A 22,767-nucleotide genomic window follows, 5' to 3' on the forward strand; every position below is an offset into this window, starting at 1 on the left:
TGCAGCAAAGTTTGAGAACCAGAGTTCTAAAGGAAGTGTTTAATTTTATTCCATCTCCATATGAAGATAAGTTCATTAATAATAATTCCCAAAGGCCCTGGTCTGTTAGTACTTTGCAGGTGTGGAAGATGTTGGAGGTGTTGGAAGGATACTTGTTAATAATAATTTTTTAATTTTTATTTTGAGAGAGAGTGCACAAGTAAATGCATATATGAGCGGGGGAGGGACAGAGAGAGAATCCCAAGCAGGCTCCGTGTTGTCAGTGCAATGCCCAACGTGGGGCTCGATCCCATGAACTGTGAGATCATGACCTGAGCCAAAATCAAGAGTCGGATACTTAACCGACTGAGCCACCCAGGTGCCCCAATAGCAATAATAATCAATAAAACTTATTAAATGCAAAATAAAATCCATAAGCCTCAAAGAGTTAATGCAGTTTCCAAAGGTGCTTGACAGAAAAGAAACAGTCTAGGCACAGGGAGAATCTGGCTTATTGGGAGCAAATGAAGCCAAGATTTTAAAATGTCTTTTAATGTGAAACACGTATGTGCCCCTGGGCCTGAAAACAAGCCACAACCTTCCCAGTTGTAGTGAAGGTTCCTAACAATAGAAATGAGTTGCAGTACAATGTTATTTAAACTGGAAAGTTCTGAGGAGAATTTTGATTTGTAGAGGAGGTCACAGATGGGAGAAGACAAGTACAGAGGGCAGAAGGGAGAGGCCATTTTTCTATGACTCTTCTGATTACAAAGAGAGCAGATTTAGCTGCTAGTTCTCATTATCTGTGTATGCAGAAGAGAACCAAACAAGCCTAACAAAATGAAAATTGATATTTAATCACAAAGCTAGAAGGTACCTTATTAAATTGACCTGCTTTGGTATTGAGATAATTAGTTGTGGTTTTAAGTGTCCTTATGGAAGCACTCTCATTCATGGTGGTGTGGACTTCTGTTTGCTTCTTGCTTAGGGGACATCAGTTCTTCAATAGAACTCTGTCAAACATTCTGATTCTACATGGGCTGTGTGGTTTTTGTTTTAAATTTGTATTTTAAAATAATCATAGATTCATAGGAAATTGCAAAGAAAAAAATGTGCAGGGAATTCCTTATGCATCCTTCACCAAGTCTTCCCCTATGGTAATGTCATATAGAGTTACGTCTCAAAACCGAGAAATTGACATTGGAATACTCCACAGAGCTTATTCTGATTTACAAACACTCATGTGTATGCGTGTGTGTGTCTGTGCATCTGTGTGGTTCTACGCAATGTCATCCTGTATAGTTTCATGTAACACCACTGTGATCAAGACACAGTGTTCCACGTGGGGTTTGAAGAACTGTAAAGGGATTCAGAATGAGTCACTTTGCTTGTGGTCCCACCAGCTTGAGTTCAGGACTTTTTATTTTGGGGGACTGCTGCTTTGTGGGGATAGGTAACATAGCTTTTGCAACATAAAGTGACTTTTCTTATGTGATCATCATTAAAGGTGTGTTTCTCAAGGACTATGTTTTGAGGAAGAAAATCATGGTCACTTTATGTGAAGGAAGTGAAATGGTAAATTTATACCCCAAAACATAAAATCTGTTAGTGGTCTTTATTTTGGGGGCAAGTCCACCAATTCTGGCATAACAACAATGGACTCAATCCTAGAAAAGTTCCTCTTCTGCCAAGTTTTAGAACATTTGAGACTTGTTCAATAAATGGTGCAACTTTCTAGTTCCTGAAACAGAAGACTGTCAATCCCCCAGAGAAATGCCCTGGTATGTTTGAAGTGAATAGGTATGATTCTACAATAAAGAAATGGAAAGTCACTTAATAGCATCTTCTAAGCATTGTCAACATATTAAAATCCGCCTCACTTATGTTTTATAGGTAATTGCTATCTCCAGAACTTAAGGATACATAGTCCTATCTACTATTTACATGGCGTGAGGATTTTAATTGTCTCTGCGCCTAGTATATCAAAACTAAGGTGCTTAGGAATGTAAGTTCAGTGTCATTAAACTTTTTGTTCCCAGGATTTGCTGATAAATCTATAGTCTAGCAAAACCGTTTGCATGCGTGGTTTGTTCTAACACCTGCAACCCAGTCTTTCTTGGAAACTCTTATTTCTGACATTATTTTTAGCAAGAGTTCTAGAGGAGAGAAGAGTTCTAGAGTGGGTTGGTTGGAAAACTCTGGTGGATCCAGCAAGCTCAGCTCTGATGAAGTAATGAGATATGTGATGAGAAGTGAAATGTCTAAACATCAAGATAGTAATTTGGCAAAAGCAGCTTTGGGGTGTTTATAAAAAGAATACATCCCACTAGATATAACTGTCTTAGGGGTCTTAGGGTCTTAGGGATTTAAAAGAGTAAGACTTCAGCAAAGCATTGTCTCCTAACACTGGGTTTGAAAAAGTCAATTTATTTGGGAACAGAGTAGCCAAAAAACATTAAGAGCCTTAAATATTCTGAAAAAGATAATCACAAATCCCACATTCATGAAAGAGCAGAGGAGGAAGATCATCATTAATGACGATAAAATGAAAAACAGAAAAGAGGCCAGATTACTTGCAATAAAAAAGTAAGCTTATCTTTATAGAAATGTGCTCCTGAATATAGATTTTAAATGTTAGGAGAGGAAAACCAAGGTTGTGTCAGTATGTGCTCCCCCTACACACCCATCTAATCTTCTAAGGAGTGGAATAACAAGGATGTTTTGAACAACTGTGCAGGAGTTAAGAAAATATTCAAGCCAAACAGTCTATTCAGTGGACATTGAGACATCCCCCAAAAATATTTGTGAAAGATGGCAAGTTGAATAGTTTTAGAAATAATGTCTTAGTCACTAAGCTTATAGTTAGGAGGGTGTCAGACTGCAGTGTATTGGCCTGTAAAAGACAAAAGCAGGTCAATGTCTTTGGTAACCAACTAGCAAATAGCAATAGTAGTCATGTCATGTGCCAAGTAAACACGTCAACATAGGAGTATTGTTATAAAGAGTAAATGAGGGAATGCATAGAGACTTTATAGCACAAGGCTTTTTTTTTTTTTTTTAGCTGGACTTTCTTTACCTCTCAGAAAACATTAACATCTCAGTTTGAAGCTAAGTTCTATGTTGTCGTCACAGGTATTAGTGCATTTTACTGCATGGTTATAGTAAAAACAAAATTCAGAGTATGTTTTACATCTATAATGTCTCACATCCATGCCATTCTTAAGCTAAGACTTCTTTTTCAGCTGTGGAGCAGTACAAACTCATGACTTTGCTAACAGTTCATGACTGCTGTGTAATAACATAACATGCACTAGGAATGTGCTGTATTATTTTACCTAAACATGTATTATTTTACCTAAACCTTAGAACAGTGCTGTGAGGTAGGTTACTATTTTATCTCTATTTTACAGATGGGAAAGCTGAGGCGGAGAGAGTAACTTGCGGAGGTCCATAGCTGGTAGGTGCTTGAGCCAGGATGAAACCACGCTCCAAGGCTCATGCACTTTACTGAAGTCTCTTCTTAAGGAAGCTATTGGTTAAGAGGGAAGTGAGGGTGGGAGTGGGGCAGCAGATTAGATACCTGAGGATCAGGTAGGGAAAAGGTTAGGGTACAGACAACATTCTTGCCCAAAGCTAAATTTCCAGACCAGAAGCTGTTATAAAGGAATAGGAGTCTGAGCCACAGAAATCAGTAAATGGAGGGGATGGGGTGTTCAAAGGGAAGACTAGGACCTAATGCATGTTTGAGGGATGACTGGAGAATTTGGAAATAGCAAAACAAATCTGTGAGCATGAAGGGGTGAGATTGTAAGAAACCAAACGACCTGAAAGACTCTTGGTGAAGGAGGAGCAGATTCTTGAGTGAGTAGGTGGATGTGTGAACTGGTGAGGCTTGGGGTGGATGTTCTTCTACTGTTTTCATTGTCTCAACCTGCCCTCGACATTTCCTCAGATATTCCCGTCTTCCTCTAGAGGCTAACATCTAGGAGCTTGAGGGTTTTCTTTTTAGTATGACTGAGTATTCAACTCCTGCATACTTAGGTTTGTATAGTCTGAGAGAATTACTTCAATAGGAATTGTATACCCCTGAAAAATACACTGCTCATGAATTATCTTTTTCTACAGGTGAGCACTTAATACATATTTTTCAATCTTAGGTACCATGATCTACCTCCAAGATACAGTATGCATTATTAATACTCTCAAATAGGTAATCAGAGCTCATTCCATACAGTGTGTGTTATACGTACTTGAATCTGACCAAGAATGTCTTTATACTTTCATAAGAAGTATTACATTTGTTATATTTTCACAAGCTTATGTTTTCCCCCCAGAGCCTCAAGTCCCACAGCAATTGTTAAGAGTTGTAGAGCACTTCTCAAATTCAAGTGTGCATAATTTAATCACCAGCCTGGTAGAACTATAACTTACTTTAGCCAACGCGTTCTTCATCCCTCTCTTACCCATAACTCCCTCATTATTGTTTTTTATTTCTCAGTTCTGAGAAAATGAAATTGCATTATGTGAAATCTATGCAAATGCATAATAGAGTGTCTATAGAAAACATCAAAGGTTTCTTTAAAATTCTATTTTGTTCTGAATGCATACATCATAAAACTTGATCTACTTTACAGAGCAAAAAGTTGAAACTACAAAGAAAAGAATCAGAATCAAGGATTATGAAAATTTAGATGATATCATCCAGGAAACTGCTTACCAAAATTTTAGCTACTTTTATAAGGATTTTTTAAAAAATATTTTCTAGCAGCGCCTGGGTAGCACAGTCAAGTGTCCAACTCTTGGTTTCAGCTCAGGTTTGTGAGATCGAGCCCTATGTCAGGCTCCCCACTGACAGCACAGAGCCTGCTTGGGATTCTCTTTCCCTCTCTCTCTGCCCCTCCGCCCTCTCTTTCACTCTCTCTCAAAAGGAGTAAACTTAAAAAATATTTTCTAAAGGCATATGTAAAAGTTATACGATAGATGTCTTGTTTTAGATTTTTTTTCCTGATGATTCTGTATTTTGTTACTGAAAACAAAGACCTATAGATCTCCATGTAGTAATGGGGCTGAGGTGCAGAACCTTATTAAAGATTGCTTTGTTACCTCCACCCCGTATGCTTTGCTCTTCCTTGGATGCAAAGGAAACAGTTCAGGCACCATCAATATGCCTGGGTGGTGCCTTTGTCCTCCTCACTGTGCAAATCTGGTTTGGAGCTGGGTGTACCTCTTTGAAGCCATGTTTGAAATAGGATTCCTAGTGAACCTTTTCCTGCATGCAATGCCAACCAACTGCCTACTTTTACTCATTAATAGGGCATTAACTCCCCAGTGGTGCCAAAATCATAAACCACACTCCAGGTCCTACTGTCTACCCATGAAATTAGACTAGATCATTAGACGTAAAAATATGTCTACCATTGAAAGACTCTGAAAATGTCTAATTTGGGAGAGAACAGTACCCACAAATACCTTAATGGAAAGAATGGCCAGATCTTTAGCAATGTTATGACAGCTAAAAGAACTTAATAACCGGCTCAGAATGTGTTCCCAACAGAGAAAGAGAGATACTTGGTAGAAACAGAAAAACATAACAAAGATAGAATTCTTATGTTGGCAGGCATATATATTTATACATTCTTCTGTGTTTAGGTCAGTGGTTAGAGAACACTTCTGGAAGGACTGTAGTACACAAATGTTTTCAATTTGAGCATGTACATTTCATCTAATTGGTCCCTGGGACAAGGTTCACTGCCCTGGATGTGGCGTGGCTAAATCTTTAAAACACACACTAATGAATTTCAGGTTTGGGACAGAAAATGGCAGCTCCATATCAGACAATCGTGAACTTGGAATTGTTTCTCATGAATATCTTCAATAGTTATTGAAGTGGGTTCTTCTGCCGTCTCCAAACACAGATAACTGTTCTCGCTCAAGATACTCCGTGCTTGCCTACTCTTAAAACTTAAATTTGGCAGATTCCTTCATTTTTGAAGGGAAAATTCTGGGAGAAAATATGGCAAATATCATCTGAGTGCAACTGGATATATCAAAGGGCACTTACAAATAACCTTAAAGCAACCTGAAGATTAGTTTGGGCTGAGTACATCTGTTTTGTTTTTCCTCTCAGCTGTTTGAAGTAAGGGAAAATTCTAAAGAAAGTTCTTTATTCGTACTTTTTTTTTGTTGATACATTTAGTAATAGTTTAGGGATCTTATCTCCTCTGATCCAGCCCACCCAAAAAGTCAAGGAAGTGGGGTAGTTGAATATAGAAACTTGTTTTATGTAGATGGGAAACAAGGAAGCTAATGAAGTCACAGACATCCCTTATTCGGAATGACAGAGCCTGAACTCTGTAGGACACCCCACCCCAGCTCACACACCTTTACAAAGACTTGGCTCTGACTAGCTCACAGGACAGATGCAGTTACTCAGCTTTGCACATGTCTCGCCTGTATACTCGGAGTGCGTCACAATTTGTATTGGGCCAGTGTGTGTGGGGGGGGGGGGGGGGGGGGGGGGGGGGTTGAGGGGGGGGCATTGATTTCATGAACTCCTGAGTCTGTGAAAGATTGACCATGGCCTGTACTTTCCTTATGGAGTGGGAGAATTTCTGTTTCTGTGTGTGATGCTGTGTTTCACCCCGATTTATGCCATTCATTGTGAGACTATGCACAGGCTGTGCAGATCTCCTATCTGGACCTCTGTTCCCTCCTTCCTAATTTAAGCTGGGTGGGCCAGATATCTCCTAAGGCCCTTTCTTTTTTCTTTTTTTCTTTTTTTTTTTAATTTTTTTTTCAACGTTTATTTATTTTTGGGACAGAGAGAGACAGAGCATGAACGGGGGAGGGGCAGAGAGAGAGGGAGACACAGAATCGGAAACAGGCTCCAGGCTCCGAGCCATCAGCCCAGAGCCTGACGTGGGGCTCGAACTCACGGACTGCGAGATCGTGACCTGGCTGAAGCCGGACGCTTAACCGACTGCGCCACCCAGGCACCCCTCCTAAGGCCCTTTCTAAGCTTCCAAGTCTGAAGTTCAGTTTCTTCTGCATGTAAGAGGCTGGGCATCAGTTGCATCAGTCAGCTAGAGAGTAGTTGGGCTGTCCTGCTGATAAACTCCCAGCAGATGAATGAATGAACAGCAACACTCACGTCCTACAGAAAGTTTGCGTTGGGCATGCTGGAATGCGCCTGGAAATCCTGGGTGATGAAGCACTCCTGAGTGCTAGGCAGGGCTTGTCAGATGACAGCGTCCCAGCAGTGCTGGATACTTCCTGGCCATGGTAGTCTGTTTGCAATCACAGAGCAGCATGAGGTGGTCCAGCATGCAGTCTGGCTTCGGAAGGGCTTGGGTTCCTCCATACTCCTGACCGTCCCCGCCACCCCAAATGCCCTACCTTCTACTTTGGCAAGTTACCTCACAGCTCCAAAGCTTGGGTGTGGTTGTTTTTCAAATGAAGCTAATATCTACTTTTCAGGGTGAAAAGCTTAAAGCTAATGTATTTGAAAGTGTCTAGCAAACAAGTGGAGCTCGATAAATAGGTAACTAAAACCAGCAATCTGTAAAAACCCCACAAAAGGTAACTTTATCTGAAAGCCAAGTTGGGGAAAACACTAGCCTTTGTGTAGTGAGTAACATTTCACAGAGTACTTCAGGACTTACTATCTTTTAATCCTCACAATCTGGTTTTACAGACGCAGTGATCCCAGCAAGTTCCCAGGGTCACAACACCCAGAAACAATGAAGTGGAGATTTAAGTTCTGCTTCCAAACTGTTGTGTTCCTTTTACAGTATGCTACCAACATGCCGTTACATGTGGTTGATATATTTTATAGTTGAGATTAAACCTCTGATGATTCTGAAAAGGGAAATAAATGATCAGAAATGGTACTAGTGCCTATGTGGGGGGGGGGGGGGTTCTCCCTGTGCCCTTTTTATATGACTACAGCTGTACTGACTGCCATTTAAGACAAACCCAGGAAGACCTGATCAGTTGCACCTCACTTTGTGAGATCTTAATTCCGAAACAGCTCCTGGGGGTAGCTGGAAGATTTGAATATCTCTGGGATGTCACTGTCCAGTTTCGAAATAATTTTATAAATGGGTTTCTTCCAGGAAGGATCTGAGTCTTTCCCTGCGGAGACAGCCCTGAAGAACTCCTGTAACGTCAAGCTGGCGATTTCCAAGAAGCAATCCGGGACCTACATTCCCAAAGAGACCCACAAGAAAGAAAAGACATGAGGCTCTGAAGCACCGACACCATGCAGATCTCAGTGCTGCCTGTTCCTGGGGTGGTGGGCTGATAAGAGCATCCCTGCTCTCCCGGCCCTCGACTTCTGCAGCCCTAAGAATCCCCTGCTCTCTCATCAAATACAAACTTTAAAACGATGGTACCCATGAGACAGCCCTGGGAAAAAGCATATTAGGGACACTCCTTATGGAGGAGAAGCTGATTCTACTAATGGTGCGTTTTCAGTAAATGAGAAACGGACTCTGATCGAAATTAAATCTGTGGTTCAACGAAGGTTTTTAGTATTCTCTTCCTTAGTGCCTAATGTGGAAAGACATGCGCCCAAGTTTACAACTGTTTTCCTCATCCCACCATCCTTTGGGGTTGGATCCAAAAGACTTGGAACCATTCCTGCTTCCCAAGTCAAGCACCAGGTTGAGGGGGACTCAGTATGTTCCAGGCCCTGACACAGACTGGCATCGTAAATGACGGGGAGTCCCACAAGTCCTCCAAACCCAGTCTGGCCCAGGGCTTGCCACCACCGCATGCCAGATGGCCACCCCACACGCAAAGATGTGGCAGCACCACCCTGTCCACACACCCTGACCCCACGAGCCTCAGAAAGGAGGCTCAGGTTCTGACAGAACGTCTGGTGAATACCAGCATTCTTCCCCTTTGTTGGAAGTATCAGAGTCACGTGAGAGGGGTAAGGCGAGGGAAGGGTGGTCCGTGACCTGCAGAACAGAATGCCCCCCCAGCAGAGCTGTTCGCCGCACACAAGGAAATGCGTGTCTAGATTAGGAGTACTCACCGGTGACATCTAGGCCACTTGCTCACCCTTTACACCTTACCCTCTAAGGTGCCACCAGTGTGCCTTCACAGAGGTCCCCAAAGGACCCAGAAACTGGAGTACTGCTTATTCATTATTTCCAGAGAGAGAGAGGATCTGAGGTGACTTGTCGTGAAAGGCCCACAAGTAAAACTGATCAAGTGAGAATAAAGAATGAAATGATGAAATGAACAAAAATTGTCGTAAAGATAACGGAGGCCAAGTCTGGGTGCGGCAACAGCGTAGCATGTAGTCGGATGCCTCCTGACACTACGGGGAGAAGTTCCGCAAGTTACGGCCAGTTGTAATTACAGAGTATTAACTCTCAAATGGCACAACACCCGGCTGGCTTCTGCTTCCATTTCAGATGAAAACTGGCTGTACATTCAGCTTGTGATATCTACGTGTTGCCTAAAAGATGTTGAATCTCATCTGTGTGGGTGATACAGAGATTGGCCCTAGGCTGCCCTGGCTCTCGGTGATTTGCGGACAGACACGGAAGGAGATCTTCTGGAAAACTCAATCACAAAGGGAAGGCACTCATCAGACCTCAAGGGATCCATAGTCTGGCTCCAACTGTCAGAGCTTGATTTTCCTTACCTCAAAGTCATTTCCTTTGTTATAGTGCATATTGAGAGCTCGAAAAAGTTCTGAGTCTCGGAGTACCACCAGCATTTTGGGATTTGTGACACCATCTGAAATCGCTTGCCGGGCGGATTTTTCCATTTGGATGTAATAAAACTCACGAAAGTTGCTGAACCACTTGATCATCTGGGAGGTAATGCAGCGGTTGAACTGTACAAACAACAGGGCCCATCAGGTCGGATGTTTGCCATGAGGTGCTCAGAGCCAGAACTCTCAGCCTCCATTTCAACATAGGGCTTAATAAGGATGGCTTCAGCCACCATGAGAAAGGGCTTTCTTTAAAAAAGAAGTCATAGCCGTTTTCCTAGCCTTTTCACTTGTACACAGAAAAATCCGAATTAGCTATAATGCCGATTAGAAAATACTGTTTTGATGTACTTACTATATTTATGACTTTTTTACCCACGAAAAGATTTCCATGGTGTCTACTGTGACTTTGGGAGGGTTTCGGGTCAAAGCCAGTGTGGTACCAGCTTCTGCTGCACCTGGGCAGGTGGCACAGCAGCCCCAGAGCTCTCTGCCGAGTCAAGGGCAAAGGAAGGGATAAGGGTATAGAGCAGAGAGCAGGCCATTGCAACCTTGGAGTTGCAGAATGAATCGAAATCAGAGCTTGGTGCAGGAGTCAACCAAGCAACCGAATATGAGGGAAAGATCTGGAAAACACAAAGAAGTAGATTCAAAGTATTAGCTGCCCTCTCCCAACACCCAGGGTAAGGGAACAGGCATAGTCTGGTTCCAGCTGTCAGAGCTTGATTTTCCTTATCATCATGCTTGATGTCTACATACCTTCATTCAGTGTTGAAATACAGCAATTTGAATATAAATGTGACAATGTCCAACCCTTTACGTATTCTATCTTTTTCATAGTCTTCCCCAGCAGAGATAAAACACTAGGCCAAAAATGCCATTTACTTATGTTTCTCTCTCCCCTCCACCCTTCCTCCCCATGGGTTTGTATATCTACAGGTCAAAAGCTTAATATTCAGATACCCAACCTTTGTGGCCCAAAGTTATTCATACAGAGTCTCAGCCCAGAACTGGAAATTGTACCGATCCCATCAGCAACATGAAGGGGACCTGAGGTGCACATAAGATGACCTAGGACTTGCCTCCCACTGGGCAAAACCATTCCCTCTTGGGAGTTTTTCAGAGGCTTTCAGAGGTGAAGAATGACTTTACCTGGACATCAGGGAAATAAGCCTTCAGCAGGTTGGAGCTGGGGTAGCGTGTGAAGAAAAACATGAGTTTGGCCTTCTTCAAGTGACCAGGATTTAGGCCCTCCTGGATTTATCTCAGCGTCAAGGAAAACTAACACCGCTTTATCACGTGATTTTTATCCGTTAATCCAAATAATGACTTGTCCTGTTCCTGACGGTTTCTTTTTTTCTTTTGTTTCATTTTTTCTGGGCGAATGGTGTATTAGTTCCATTCTTCTGTCTGATCAGATAAGCTCTTTCTTAGGGTGCCTGGCTGGATCAGTCGGTAAAACCAGTGACTCCTGATCTCGGGGTTGTGAATTCAAGTCCCACACTGGACCTAGAGCTTACTTAAAAACTAAGAAAAAAGCTTTTGCTTTCCAGATGCTCAATACCATATATGTACCGTAAATTTGCAGAATTCAAAAAACATTTTGAGGTGTGAAAGTTCTACAGCCTTTATGATATCAAATACAGTTTGTTGTACTTTGTGTGTGTGCTTTCAGAACAGGATGGGGAAAGATGGCAGGTCTGTCCCAGATTTCAAAGCCCCACATAGAGATTTCATTCCCCTTCTGGGCCTCAGTTTCTTCATCTGTAAAATGAGACAAGCCCACTAGATGGTCCCCATTCTATTCGCAGAGCTCCCTTTGCAGTGTTTAAGCCAATGAACACCTAACCTGCCTGAGTACAAGAGCACAGTTGGCTCCAGCTCAGGAAGCTTGAACTTCTCGGCTGTGTCTGCTCCTCATTTGCCTGGCAGAGCTTCCCTCACCCTTCCCAGTTCAGCCCAGACACCCTTCCTCTGTGAAATATTTCCTTGCTGAATGAGGCCTTCCTTACCCTGGGCTATCAAGGCTTTTTGTACAAACCTCTGTTGTAGCAATGACCTCCCTGGAATTTTTACTGCATGTTTGTCTCCCCATTTAGACTGTGAGCTCCTTGAGGGCAAGCACCTTATCTTTTCATCTTTGTATTCCACATGCCTAGCCCGGTGCTAGGAACATAGTAGGTGCTCAATAAATGTTGGTTGGATGAAGGAATGAATGAGTGATTATATGGTCAGCCTTAATCCGTACAGAAATATGGAAATGATATTCCAACCCATACGTCACTCTGAGAACAGATTGCTTCCCCTCTAACAAGAGAAGGGAGCTGTGTTGTGACTGCCTGGCACCAGCATGGGAAGGAGATAAAGGTTCTTGCACGAGAACACATAGCATTCCCAGGGACAGTCCTGGGGCTGGGTGAGAAGCATTATACAGGGTAACCTTGGCGCTCAGGTCGGAGACCTGTACCTTTAGGATGATTAAGGCTTCTCAGTAGGACATGCCAGTTTAGCCAAAGGAGACTAAACCAACTGATTTTCAGTTACAACTGGCCCTGGCATCCAGGCTGCTGCCTAGAAGACCCCTGCCCTTGCCTCACTGGACCAACTTCTTATCCTTCTTAAAGGCTTACAAATGCTGTGGAAAGAATCCTGGATTTAAGAGTCCAAAGACTCAGTTTCAGATACTGATTTCGCCACCTATTAGCTGTGTGATCTTGAGCAAGCCACTTATCTTCTCCGGGCCTCATTTCTAAAATGTGAGTATAGTAGTTAAAACTTGTGCTTGGGTTTGAATCCCGGCTCTGCATGTGTCTGTCTTGTGACCTTGGGCAAGTTAGTTTGCTTCTCTGTCCCTGCCTCCCAGATACCTGATCTAGAGTGGCCGCTTGAGGATTGTGATATAACACAGGCCCACAACCTCTTATCCAAAACGCCGGGCCAAATGGGGTTCGTATTTCAGAAGTTATTATTTTACAACGGTAATATGGTGCATAGACCATACGTCAGTTAACGGCCAGAGCAGGGGCTGTGGCAGCAGTCTGCAATCCAATACGTTAACATTGCCACGGCAAATCGGAGGACTATTTACACTAAGTGGGATAGTCTATAAATAGCCTCCAACCAGTGCAGGTTGGGTTTTGCCACCAAACATGTTCCCATCCACCTTAGGGGAGAGAAATCACAGGGATGTTCAGAGCTCCGAGTTTCAGAATGGTGGCTAAGTGCCGGTGGACCCTCACTTGTGAACTGTTGGCCGACCTCAGGGAACGGGCGCAGCAAACGCTGCCCCCTACCGTCTCATCACTCCCGCTCTACCTGTCTCGTGGGTTGTTGTGGGAATATGAATGGGTGCTGGCGCTCGGTGGCTTTCCCGGCCGACGGGAACACATCTCTAATGCTGGAACCTAGGCAACAGGGATAAGGGGACAGTTGGGGAACCAGGAAGCTGCCTGGGAGCCCCAAATCTTTCCATGCAGCCAGGCCCGGTCGATGGCCTCCCCAGCCTCCCCAGACTCTGAGTCCACTCCTCATTTTACAGAGCGGGGCTAGGCACGCAGTAGGTGCCCCCAGAAATACCAGCATGCCCCTGCCAAGGGAAGTACAGCAGAGAATCTTTGGGCTCTGAGTCCTTCAGGCTCTTCCACCACCGCCTGACTTTAACAGGGAGTCTTAACCAGTGGCCTCTTACCAAAGGCCCAGACAGGTAGCCTTTGTCAGCTGGGGCGATTTCCTGGCAATCTCTACACCTCCAAGAAGATTTCCTACTGCCTGACGAGGCAGCAGTGGCCGGTGAGGTGTTCTTAGCCTTGGTTTTATAGTCAGTCTGGCCTGCCTGGGAAGCACGCAGCGGTGCCCAAGAATTAGGGGTGTTTCCAACACCCGTGACAGGCAGAGGGCGCTCGTGGCATTTAGGACACAAGAGCCCACCCTCTTGTGGCAGTGAGCTGGTCCCACCCCATCCTGTGGCCATTAACACAATCCACCTACCCCCCCAACGCCCGGGGGGGGGGGGGGGGGCGCGCCCCCCCCGCCCGGCGCCCTCTGCCAAGAGGACACAACCGTTCACGCCTGGATATGCAGCTCCACAGATACGTTGACCTCTGGAGGCCGAATTACAGTCTGCTTATGAGAAGCAGCGGTGTTGAGCTCAGCTCGCTAAAAATGCAACATCCAAAATAATGTCGTCAGGAACTTCACTCCCACAAGATGCTTGCTGGAAGAGGATCTTTGGTCATGTGAGTCTGAGGCTGCATACATTCTCCTCTTAGAGCTTCACATAGGACATCAGCATGTTAAAGCCTCTAAGAAGTCCCACAAACTACCCAGTAGTAGAAATAACCAGTGTTTAATAACCAGTATTTAAGTAACCGGTAGAAATAACCTACCCAAGCTGCTTTCTTCCTATTTACCCAAGCTGCTTTCTTCCTAATTTAACAACTATTAATATCCTGAGGGAGGGTTACTCTGGGCAACACTATTTGAAAGAGTGGAGTCTGCCTAAGGGTTGCAAAGTTTTTGCAATAAGATCCAGACCCCTACAGCCCAGCCTGGGCCCTTCCGTCCTCCCCTCAGGGGCCCCCCTTCCCTCTACATACCCAGCCCCCAAGCTCTGGTTCTCTCAGCTGCAGCTTAGAAGCTGTTCCTTAAACTAAAGGCTTCTTACCCCTTCCAGCTGCCTCTTGAGTCTAGTCCCTCAGGAAAGCATCCCCTTTTCCATCTGCCTCAGAAGTTTCTAGTCGCTCATAGCTTCCCTGTGAATTACCTAGACAATGCAGGCTTTTCTGCCTGTGCAGCCAAGGGATTGGGGGAGCCATGCTTCAGATGAGGTCATTCCCTCTCTCTGTTTAGCTGTACAGGCCGCTGACAACCGAATTATGGGGTTTTTCCTTCCATAGAAGGAAGCCCATAGTTTGGAAGCCCATTTGAGTTTAAAAACAAAACTCTTTTAGACCCAAAGGAAAGAGTCAGTAGTGGTAGGATCCAATGTGTCCCAGAAGAAAGTAAATGAATCTTCCCAGTATCCTTAAATCCCAAAATGTGGATGCCACTTTCTCAGAACCTAAAAACTATGAGCCCCAGGGAAGGAAGGCCTGGAAGCGACAGTAAGAAGGCCGCCAGGGAAGCAAAGCTATTTAAACGCCATGGAGTTATTTGTCCCCACCTCCCTTCATCTTCCAGATTTCCCATTTCTCTGAGCTGTGGCACTGAGAACCTCAGTTACTAGTAAAGGATATGTGGACTGAAGAAAATGGAAGCACATCCGGGGCACACTGCAGGCCGCCCTGTTCCACCTTCACTGAGGGAAGAAGGGGCAGTCTTTCCAAACCGGGGGAAGTGAAGGGCAAGGGGTACTGCTGTTGGCTCAGAACCGATGGTCGCAATTTGACTGCTCCCCAAGGTCGCAGGGCAGACTCTGGGGAGGAGTGACTTTGGGAAGATGAATCTTGGGGAAGACTGCTATCCCAGTGGTCACTGGGTCCATGACTCAGTAGCTGGCTAAGAATCTGATTTTCCTGGATGTGGGAAGGCACAGTCAGAGGACAGTTTGCTGGCCGACCCTGATAGGGTCTGGGGATCATTCTTGAAGAGACAGGGTACCTGGGAGGATCTAGAGGGTTGGCCAATGATAAGTTTCGCAACAGGACCCCAGTCTGTGGCTGGGCCCTCCTGGGCAAGGTGGCAAAAGGAAACAGATCTTTACAGATACCTCTCTCAGGAGGCGAGGGCTCACTGCTACCCTCTGGCACAAGCCCCCGGAAGCTTCTACCCAGCTGGGTCAGGTGGCCCGGTGGATCCAAGAGTACCTTTTGTAATACTGAGTCCACAGCTTGGGACACGGCCCCGGTCAATTCTTTCCTCAGAATCTCCAGCAAATCCTGTGCTCCACAAGGAAGGCACCTGGGCTCCTCAGACTGGTATTCGACTTCAGACGCTCTGTGTTTTTCTTTCCGGGAGAGGTCCCCACGGGAACCCTGATGGTGGTGATCACTGTCCATAGCCCAGGGCCTAGATCCATAGCCCTTCCTCTGCTTTACGCTTAGAGGGCCCTTATCCATCTCAGAGCCTCCTGGGTCCTGAGCTGCGTCCCTGGGCTCAGCAGCCTGCAAGATGTGCTTTTGCAAATGCCTTAGCTGTTGCTTCAGCTGATAGAGCTGTTCTCTTACCCGAGGGCCCCCTTTCCTGCTGCCATGGTCTCCGACAGGGCCCGGCTTCAGAGGGCCTTGCTGCGTGGGAAGGCTCTGCTTCCTCTTCCGCTCCTGGGCCTTCTCTGGGCAATACGGACTGTCCCTGGCTTGGGCATTGCCTGGCACCAGAGCATTAAGAGAGAGGCACATGCCTTGGACAATGGTCTCCACTCTGGCCCTCTTTGCTTGGATGTTCTCATCGCAAAACCAGTCAGGGTCAGCAAAGCTAGAGCTGGGGACAGGGCTCCAGGGAAAGTGGGGGTCTCCGCCTTGCTCTCGGGGGGCTGGACTTCTTTCACCTTCCATACAGGGTTCTGCCAGGTGGGAACAGGCCCGGGACAGAGGAGAAAGCAAGCCAGAGTTTGGATCCATCCCCTGGCTCACAGGCTCTTGCTCAGAAGGTCGGTTGTGGCTCTGTGAGGGAATTCTTTCTCCCGATGTCCTCAACGAGAGGGGTACCTCGAGGGAGCTGGGGGTTCCTCCTCCACACTCAGAAGGATGAGAAGCAGCTGTCAAGGATTTAGAGTCTGATATGCCAGAACTCACAAATCTGAGTAGACTCTGAATTAGAGACAGGGAGAAAACAGTGTATGTGATTTTGAGCAGTGCTCTTCAAACTTGCGTGCGCAAATAACCCAGGGATCTTGTTAAAATGAAGATCCAGATTTAGCAGGTCGGGGCCGGGGCAGAGATTCTGGATCTCTCACCAGCTCCCATGAGATACTGTGCTGCTGGGTGGGACCCTACTCTGAGGAGATTCCCAAGAGGGATCCTTCAGGGAGGAATTGTCTTGCTAGGGCATAATTATGATAGAATTATAATAAAGGTAATAGCAGCAGCTAACTGCACAGCTGGCATTATGCCAAGAACTTTACATCTATGACCTAATTTAATTCTCGTCACAAATCCCTGAGAATGTTGTCATTCTCACTTACGGAAATAGGCCCAGAGAGGTTGAGTTACCTCCGGAAGTTCACACAACTAGTCAGTGGCAGGCTGGAGTCAAAACAAGGTCTGTCTGATTCAGAGTAACCTTCTTAGTGCCTGCCACAACAGAATCACCCAGGGCACTTGTTAAAAATAGCAAATTCAGGGGGTGCCTGGGTGGCTCAGTCGGTTGAGCATCCGACTTCGGCTCAGGTCATGATCTCACGGCTCGTGGGTTTGAGCCCCGCGTCCGGCTCTGTGCTGACAGCTCGGAGCCTGGAGCTGCTTCGGATTCTGTGTCTCCCTTTCTCTCTGCCCCTCCCCTGCTCATGCTCTGTCTCTCCCTGTCTCTCAAAAATGAATAAACGTTAAAAAAAATTTTTTAAAAAAAATAGCAAATTCAGTAGCCCTCACCAGCCCTGCAAAATCAGAATCCCTCCATCCTGGGGGGCAGGGGAGAACCTGCATTTGAAACAGGCAAACCGAAGTTTGAGAACCAGCTGTTTGACCACTACACTGTCCTGTTCCTGGAAGAATCAGATCAGGTATTCATTGCTCACATTCACCAACTATTTCCTTAGCTCCTACTGTGCATCAGGCCGTCTTCTGAGCACTTGGAGCGACGGTGGAGGACAAGACCAGCAGAATCCTGCTCTCATGGAGCTGGCCGTCTCCCCCGGGGAGAGAGAACGAACAAGTATATTTTCAGGTCGTCGTGATATCTGCTAGGAAGAAAAAGCACAATAAGGGGTTGTAAATTGGGATGAGGGTGTGGGAAGAAGGAGGCAGCTAGTTTAGAAAAAGCTGCCTAAAGCTATTTTTCCCCCACAAAGTATCAAAATACACTGTACTTTAGGAGGCCTCAGATGGCAAGTTTAAGGGCCTTCAAGTTTACAAAACATTCACACGTTACCTCATTGCACCTCACACCAAACTTGTAATTCTCCCATTTTACAGATGAGGAAACCAAGGGTCAGCGAGGCCTCAGAGTGGCTCTCAGTTACTGAGATTCCAAATCCTTTGACACAACCACACTTCAGCTGCCTCCCTGCGGATGGAAAGACCCGTATAAGAGACTGACTCCTCTGTCTGCGAAGGGGATGCTTCCTTTCCTCAAAGAGGTACATTCATGTTTCTCCTCTACAAATTCCCACTATCCTTTTGCTTCTCTCTCTCTCTTTTTTTTTAATGTTTATTTATTTTTGAGACAGAGAGAGACAGAGCATGAGCAGGGAAGGGGCAGAGAGAGAGGGAGACACAGAATGTGAAGCAGGCTCCAGGCTCCGAGCTGTCAGCACAGAGCCCGACGCGGGGCTCGAACCCACGAACTGTGAGATCATGACCTGAGCCGAAGTCGGACGCTCAACCGACGGAGCCACCCAGGCGCCCGTCCTTTTGCTTCTCTTGTGTAAGTCCTTTCAGGAAAGGGTCCACTAGCTTCGTCCTACTTTTGATCTAAAATTTACCTGGAATTCTCTACCTGGGGCGAAACGTGGCTCTTCTGTAGCCGCTGGATGTGGATGTGGACACAGCCTCCACCCGGAGCTGCCAGACCACCAGCAGACACAGCTGGCACAAGCCCGCCCTGAGCAATGTCCCTCCTGGTGCCTGGGGCCGAGGGTGGGAGGTGGCGGTGGCTCCAGTCCGTCACAAGGAAAATGCCACTGGAAGAAAGCCGGGTCCGTGGGTCGGAGTACGTAGAAGGATTTTGCCTTGAGTGAGACACTTACAAATTACTAAAACAAGACAGATAACTTGCCTAATTCACGTTAACTTAAAAAATGTATCCCAACCGTTTGGATGGTTTACCACCTCTTGGAGAGAGAAACATTTTTTAACTTCCTGTGATCATTTGACGCGGAATATATATTATTTGTATAATAGGAGAAGTTATTTTTACATTAGCTCTTACCATCTGCTAAGCATAACCCGATCACTCATTAAGCTTCCGTTGGCTGTTTTCTAACTAATGATGACCACTGAACTGGCAGAATTGATATTTGAACCACAGAAACTCACCATAATACAAGCTGTGTATTTTTTCAGTTAAGTACCTTCCAAAAAGAAGAGGGGATTGGTTATGGTTATCCTAACTGCTGAGTGAACATCTCCTGCTTAAATTCGACATTTTCTTTTTTTTTTTAACGTTTATTTATTTTTCAGAGAGAGAGAGAGAGAAAGAGTGTGAGCGGGAGGGGCAGAGAGAGAAGGAGACACGGAATCGGAAGCAGATTCCGGGCTCTGAGCTGTGTCAGCACAGAGCCTGACGCGGGGCTCGAACTCACAAACCGCGAGATCATGACCTGAGCTGAAGTTAGACCCTTAACTGACTGAGCCAGCCAGGTGCCCCAATTCAACATTTTCAAACACAAACTCCGTAACTGCCCCTCTGCTTCAACTCTCACACTACCTATCTTGTTTAAGCTGGAAGCTGGGAGTCTCTCTGACTCCTCCCCGGACCACTGACTTGGTCTGGTCACTTATGGTCAAAAAATGGCTCTGAACCACAGTCCACTGCTTTCCCATTACCGTTTCTGGATTCAGGGTTTCAACTTTTTACCTAGACAATTCCAATACCTCATGACTGGTCCCCCAGCTTCTAGCCTTTCCTCACTCTGGTCCTTCTACACTCATTCATTCATTCATTCATTCATTCAACAAACGTGGCTCAAATGCTGGCAACAGACAAAATCCTCTGCCCACGTGGAGCTCACATTCATGCAGAGGGAGCCAGATGGCATAACATACGAAGTTAGTAATGGAAGGCCACTGTGAAAACATTAGCCCTTGCTCCGAGATAAATGAGGAGCCACTGGAAGGTTGTAAGCAGTATGACCTGACTTAGTTTTAAAAGGATCATTCTTTACTGGATGGAGAATAGGCCGGGGGTGGGGGAGCAAGGGTTGAAACAGCCCTAGGAGGCTCTAGGCATCTAGGCCTCCAGGCAGTGACCTAGATGGTAATCACAGAGATGAGGTGTCTTGGACCAGGACGGTAGCAAAGCATCAGATCCTGTATAGATGTTGAATGTGGAGCCAGTGGAATTTGCTAACAGACTGGATGTGGAGCGCAAAGAGAAATAAAGTGTCACTGATGATGACTCCAGCGTGTTTGGCCTGAGTGAGTTGAAGGATGAAATGGCACGAGCTGAGTCAGAAGGACCATAGAGGAACGGGTTTGGTGAGAGATATCAGGAGCTCGGTTTTGCATGTTAAATCTGAGACAATTATGAGACAACTAAATGAAGATATTGACAAAGCCGTGGGGTAAATAAGCCTGGGGCGTCAGTGGAGAGGGATCTGGACTAGAAATAGAAAGTTGATGGCTGTCAGTATGTAGATGGATGAGCTCCGAGGAGTGAGTGTAGACAGAGAGGAGGAGGGGGCCAAGATCCGAGTCCTGGGACATAGCAGCATGAAGAGCCTGGGGTAAGAGGGGAATCAATAAAGGGAGCAAAAGGAGGGGCACCTGGGTGGCTTAGTTGGTTAAGCGACCGACTTCGGCTCAGGTCATGATCTCGCAGTTTGTGAGTTCGAGCCCCGTGTCGGGCTCTGTGCTGACAGCTCAGCCTGCTTTGGATTCTGTGTCGCCCCCTCCCCTGTTCACACTCTGTGTCTCTCAATAATAAATAAACGTTAAAATTTTTTTAAAATAAATAAAGGGCGCAAAAGGAGCAAGCAGTGAGATAGGAAGAGATCTAGGGGTGTGTGAGTTCCTGGGAGCCAAGTGAAGAAAGTGTTTCTAGGAGCCGGGAGAGGTCAGGTCACACAGCAATTATTAGTAACACAGAGGCTTTCAAGATCTTGATCAGAGCCGTTTCGGTGGAGCCCAGGGAGAAAAAGCCTGGTTGGAGTGGATTTACGGCAGAGGACAAGAGGAGGAATTGTTGACATTAACTATGACACCTCTTTCAAGGAGTTTTGCAGAGAGGAGAGAAATAGGACTGTGGCTGGAAGGAGAGATGGGGTCAAGAGAGGGTTTCTCGGGGCGCCTGGGTGGCGCAGTCGGTTAAGCGTCCGACTTCAGCCAGGTCACGATCTCGCGGTCCGTGAGTTCGAGCCCCGCGTCGGGCTCTGGGCTGATGGCTCAGAGCCTGGACCCTGTTTCTGATTCTGTCTCCCTCTCTCTCTGCCCCTCCCCCGTTCATGCTCTGTCTCTCTCTGTCCCAAAAAAATAAATAAACGTTAAAAAAAAAATTTTTTTTTAAATAAAAAAATAAAAATAAAAAAATAAAAAAAAAAGAGAGGGTTTCTCAAGATAGAAAGAATAACAGCATATCTATAGGTTAATGGCAATGATGCCATATAAAGATAAAGTTTGTTTATCTTTGTTATATGGCGCCTGGGTGGCTCAGTGAGTTAAGCGCCAACTTCGGCTCAGCTCATGATCTCATGGCTCGTGAGTCTGAGTCCCACATCGGGCTCTGTGCTGACAGCTCAGAGCCTGGAGCCTGTTCGGATTCTGTGTCTCCCTCTCTCTCTGCCCCTCCCCTGCTTGCGCACTCTCTCTCTCTCAAAACTAAAATAAACATTTTTAAGAAAAGATAAAGTTTGTTAATGTAGGCCACAGGGGGAGAATTTCTGGAGCTGGTCCTTAGGTAGGAAGGTGGGGGCAAGATTTCATACACGGGAAGGGATCGATTTTAGAGACGAGAACCCTTGGTTCATCCGTGGTGGTGGAGGAAGGCAGTGTCCGTGGACAGGTGCTGGCAGGTGGGTGCCCCGGTGACGAGAGTGAGTGCAAGTTCCCTTTTGATTGTCTCCATTTCCTCAGTGACATTGGCATCGGCATTAATATTCCAAAACATGGGTCTGCTTATGCCCCTCCGTGGAATCAGTCTTTGCTAGCTGCCTGTTGAATATAAGGTGCAGCTGCCTCCCCTCCTCTGGAGCCACTGTCCTCAATACTCACCATTGCCACTGAGCTGTCCTGGGCGCTGTGTCAGGTCTCTGCCCTTACTCCTTACTCTTCCCTCTCCCTGGAAAGCCCTGCCCTCCTTTTTCTACCCGACACACCCCTATTCCTTTTCCAAAATCCAACTGAAATGTCACCCCCTCTCTGAAGTAATCAATCTTCCCCTTTAGACTGTGAGCTCCCTCCTTGTGTCTCCAAGTAGTGCCTGATTGCCAATTGTCACCAAGTAGATGTTTGCTGACTCAGTTGAATAAATTGTTCTGTATGCACTTCATTTAGACTGATTTTCATCTCTTCATTAGAGGTACATTATTTCAGATCTTTCTAGCATCTAAGTGGAACAAAATCAATACAGATAGATGATAGATAGATAGATAGATAGGGCATAGAACCATCAACGTCACCAAATCTCCCTTGTGGGTTATTTAAGGCATTGTTTCTGAGGTTCCACGTAGTCCGTATGCTCCAGAAGGCAGAACTACTAGGGTAAGATATGGAGTCTGTGCGCTTAATGAAGCAACAATCAGCGGGAATGTCTTGAGGCCAGAAACTAGAAATCTAGCCAAACACCACTGCGGTTGGACACCCAGAGATGTTTATGCCCATCTCTGTAGGACAATCATGGAAACTCTGCATCTGGGCAGCTGAGAAACAGGAAACCTCTGTGCTGGGCCAGCAAGCCACTCGGAGCCCTTCACCGGGGTGTGGCATATGAAGCAGCAACACTTTCTGTTTAAAAATCAACTAGCAGCTCACTCACATTTACAGACAGAGTAGCGATTGCCACAGCCCTTTAAAAATAGCTTTACTGCTTTTCATAGATGATGAAAGCAATAAAGAGTCATTTTACTTCCCAAATATAGAAATGTATTGCGAGGAAAAGAAAGAAAGAAAGAAAGAGAGAGAGAGAGAAAGAGAGAAAGAGAGAAAGAAAGAAAGAAAGAAAGAGAAAGAAAAAGAAAAGAAAGAAAAAGAAAGAAAGAAAAAAGAAAGAAAGAAAAAGAAAGAAAGAAAGAAAAAAGAAAGAAAGAA

The 22,767-nt window shown here is 45.6% G+C and overlaps 1 protein-coding gene and 2 long non-coding RNA genes across 3 annotated transcripts in view; 2 read left to right on the forward strand and 1 right to left on the reverse strand.

The window, feature by feature from the left end:
* The first annotated feature begins 336 nt into the window (after positions 1-336).
* LOC121032056 (uncharacterized) lies at positions 337-11,921 on the forward strand. Its single transcript, XR_005791050.1, has 2 exons — positions 337-4,189; positions 8,094-11,921. It is a non-coding gene; the product is annotated as an uncharacterized LOC121032056 (long non-coding RNA).
* Positions 7,633-16,266, reverse strand: PROX2 (prospero homeobox 2). Its single transcript, XM_040477726.1, has 5 exons — positions 14,950-16,266; positions 13,778-13,789; positions 10,862-10,963; positions 9,638-9,832; positions 7,633-8,179 (listed from the first exon to the last, which is right to left on the reverse strand). The coding sequence occupies exons 1-5, from the start codon at positions 16,264-16,266 to the stop codon at positions 7,994-7,996; spliced, it is 1,812 nt and encodes a 603-aa protein (XP_040333660.1). The 3' UTR covers positions 7,633-7,993.
* LOC121032055 (uncharacterized) overlaps positions 13,746-22,767 on the forward strand; it is an 18,018-nt gene continuing 8,996 nt past the window's right edge. The window contains exons 1-2 of the long non-coding RNA XR_005791049.1: positions 13,746-13,944; positions 17,779-17,942. This is a non-coding gene — a long non-coding RNA (uncharacterized LOC121032055). The remainder of the gene's footprint in view (positions 13,945-17,778; positions 17,943-22,767) is intronic.

This window comes from Herpailurus yagouaroundi, unplaced genomic scaffold (assembly GCF_014898765.1).
Source record: "Herpailurus yagouaroundi ecotype Mexico unplaced genomic scaffold, PumYag 141, whole genome shotgun sequence".
NCBI lineage: Eukaryota > Metazoa > Chordata > Mammalia > Carnivora > Felidae > Herpailurus > Herpailurus yagouaroundi.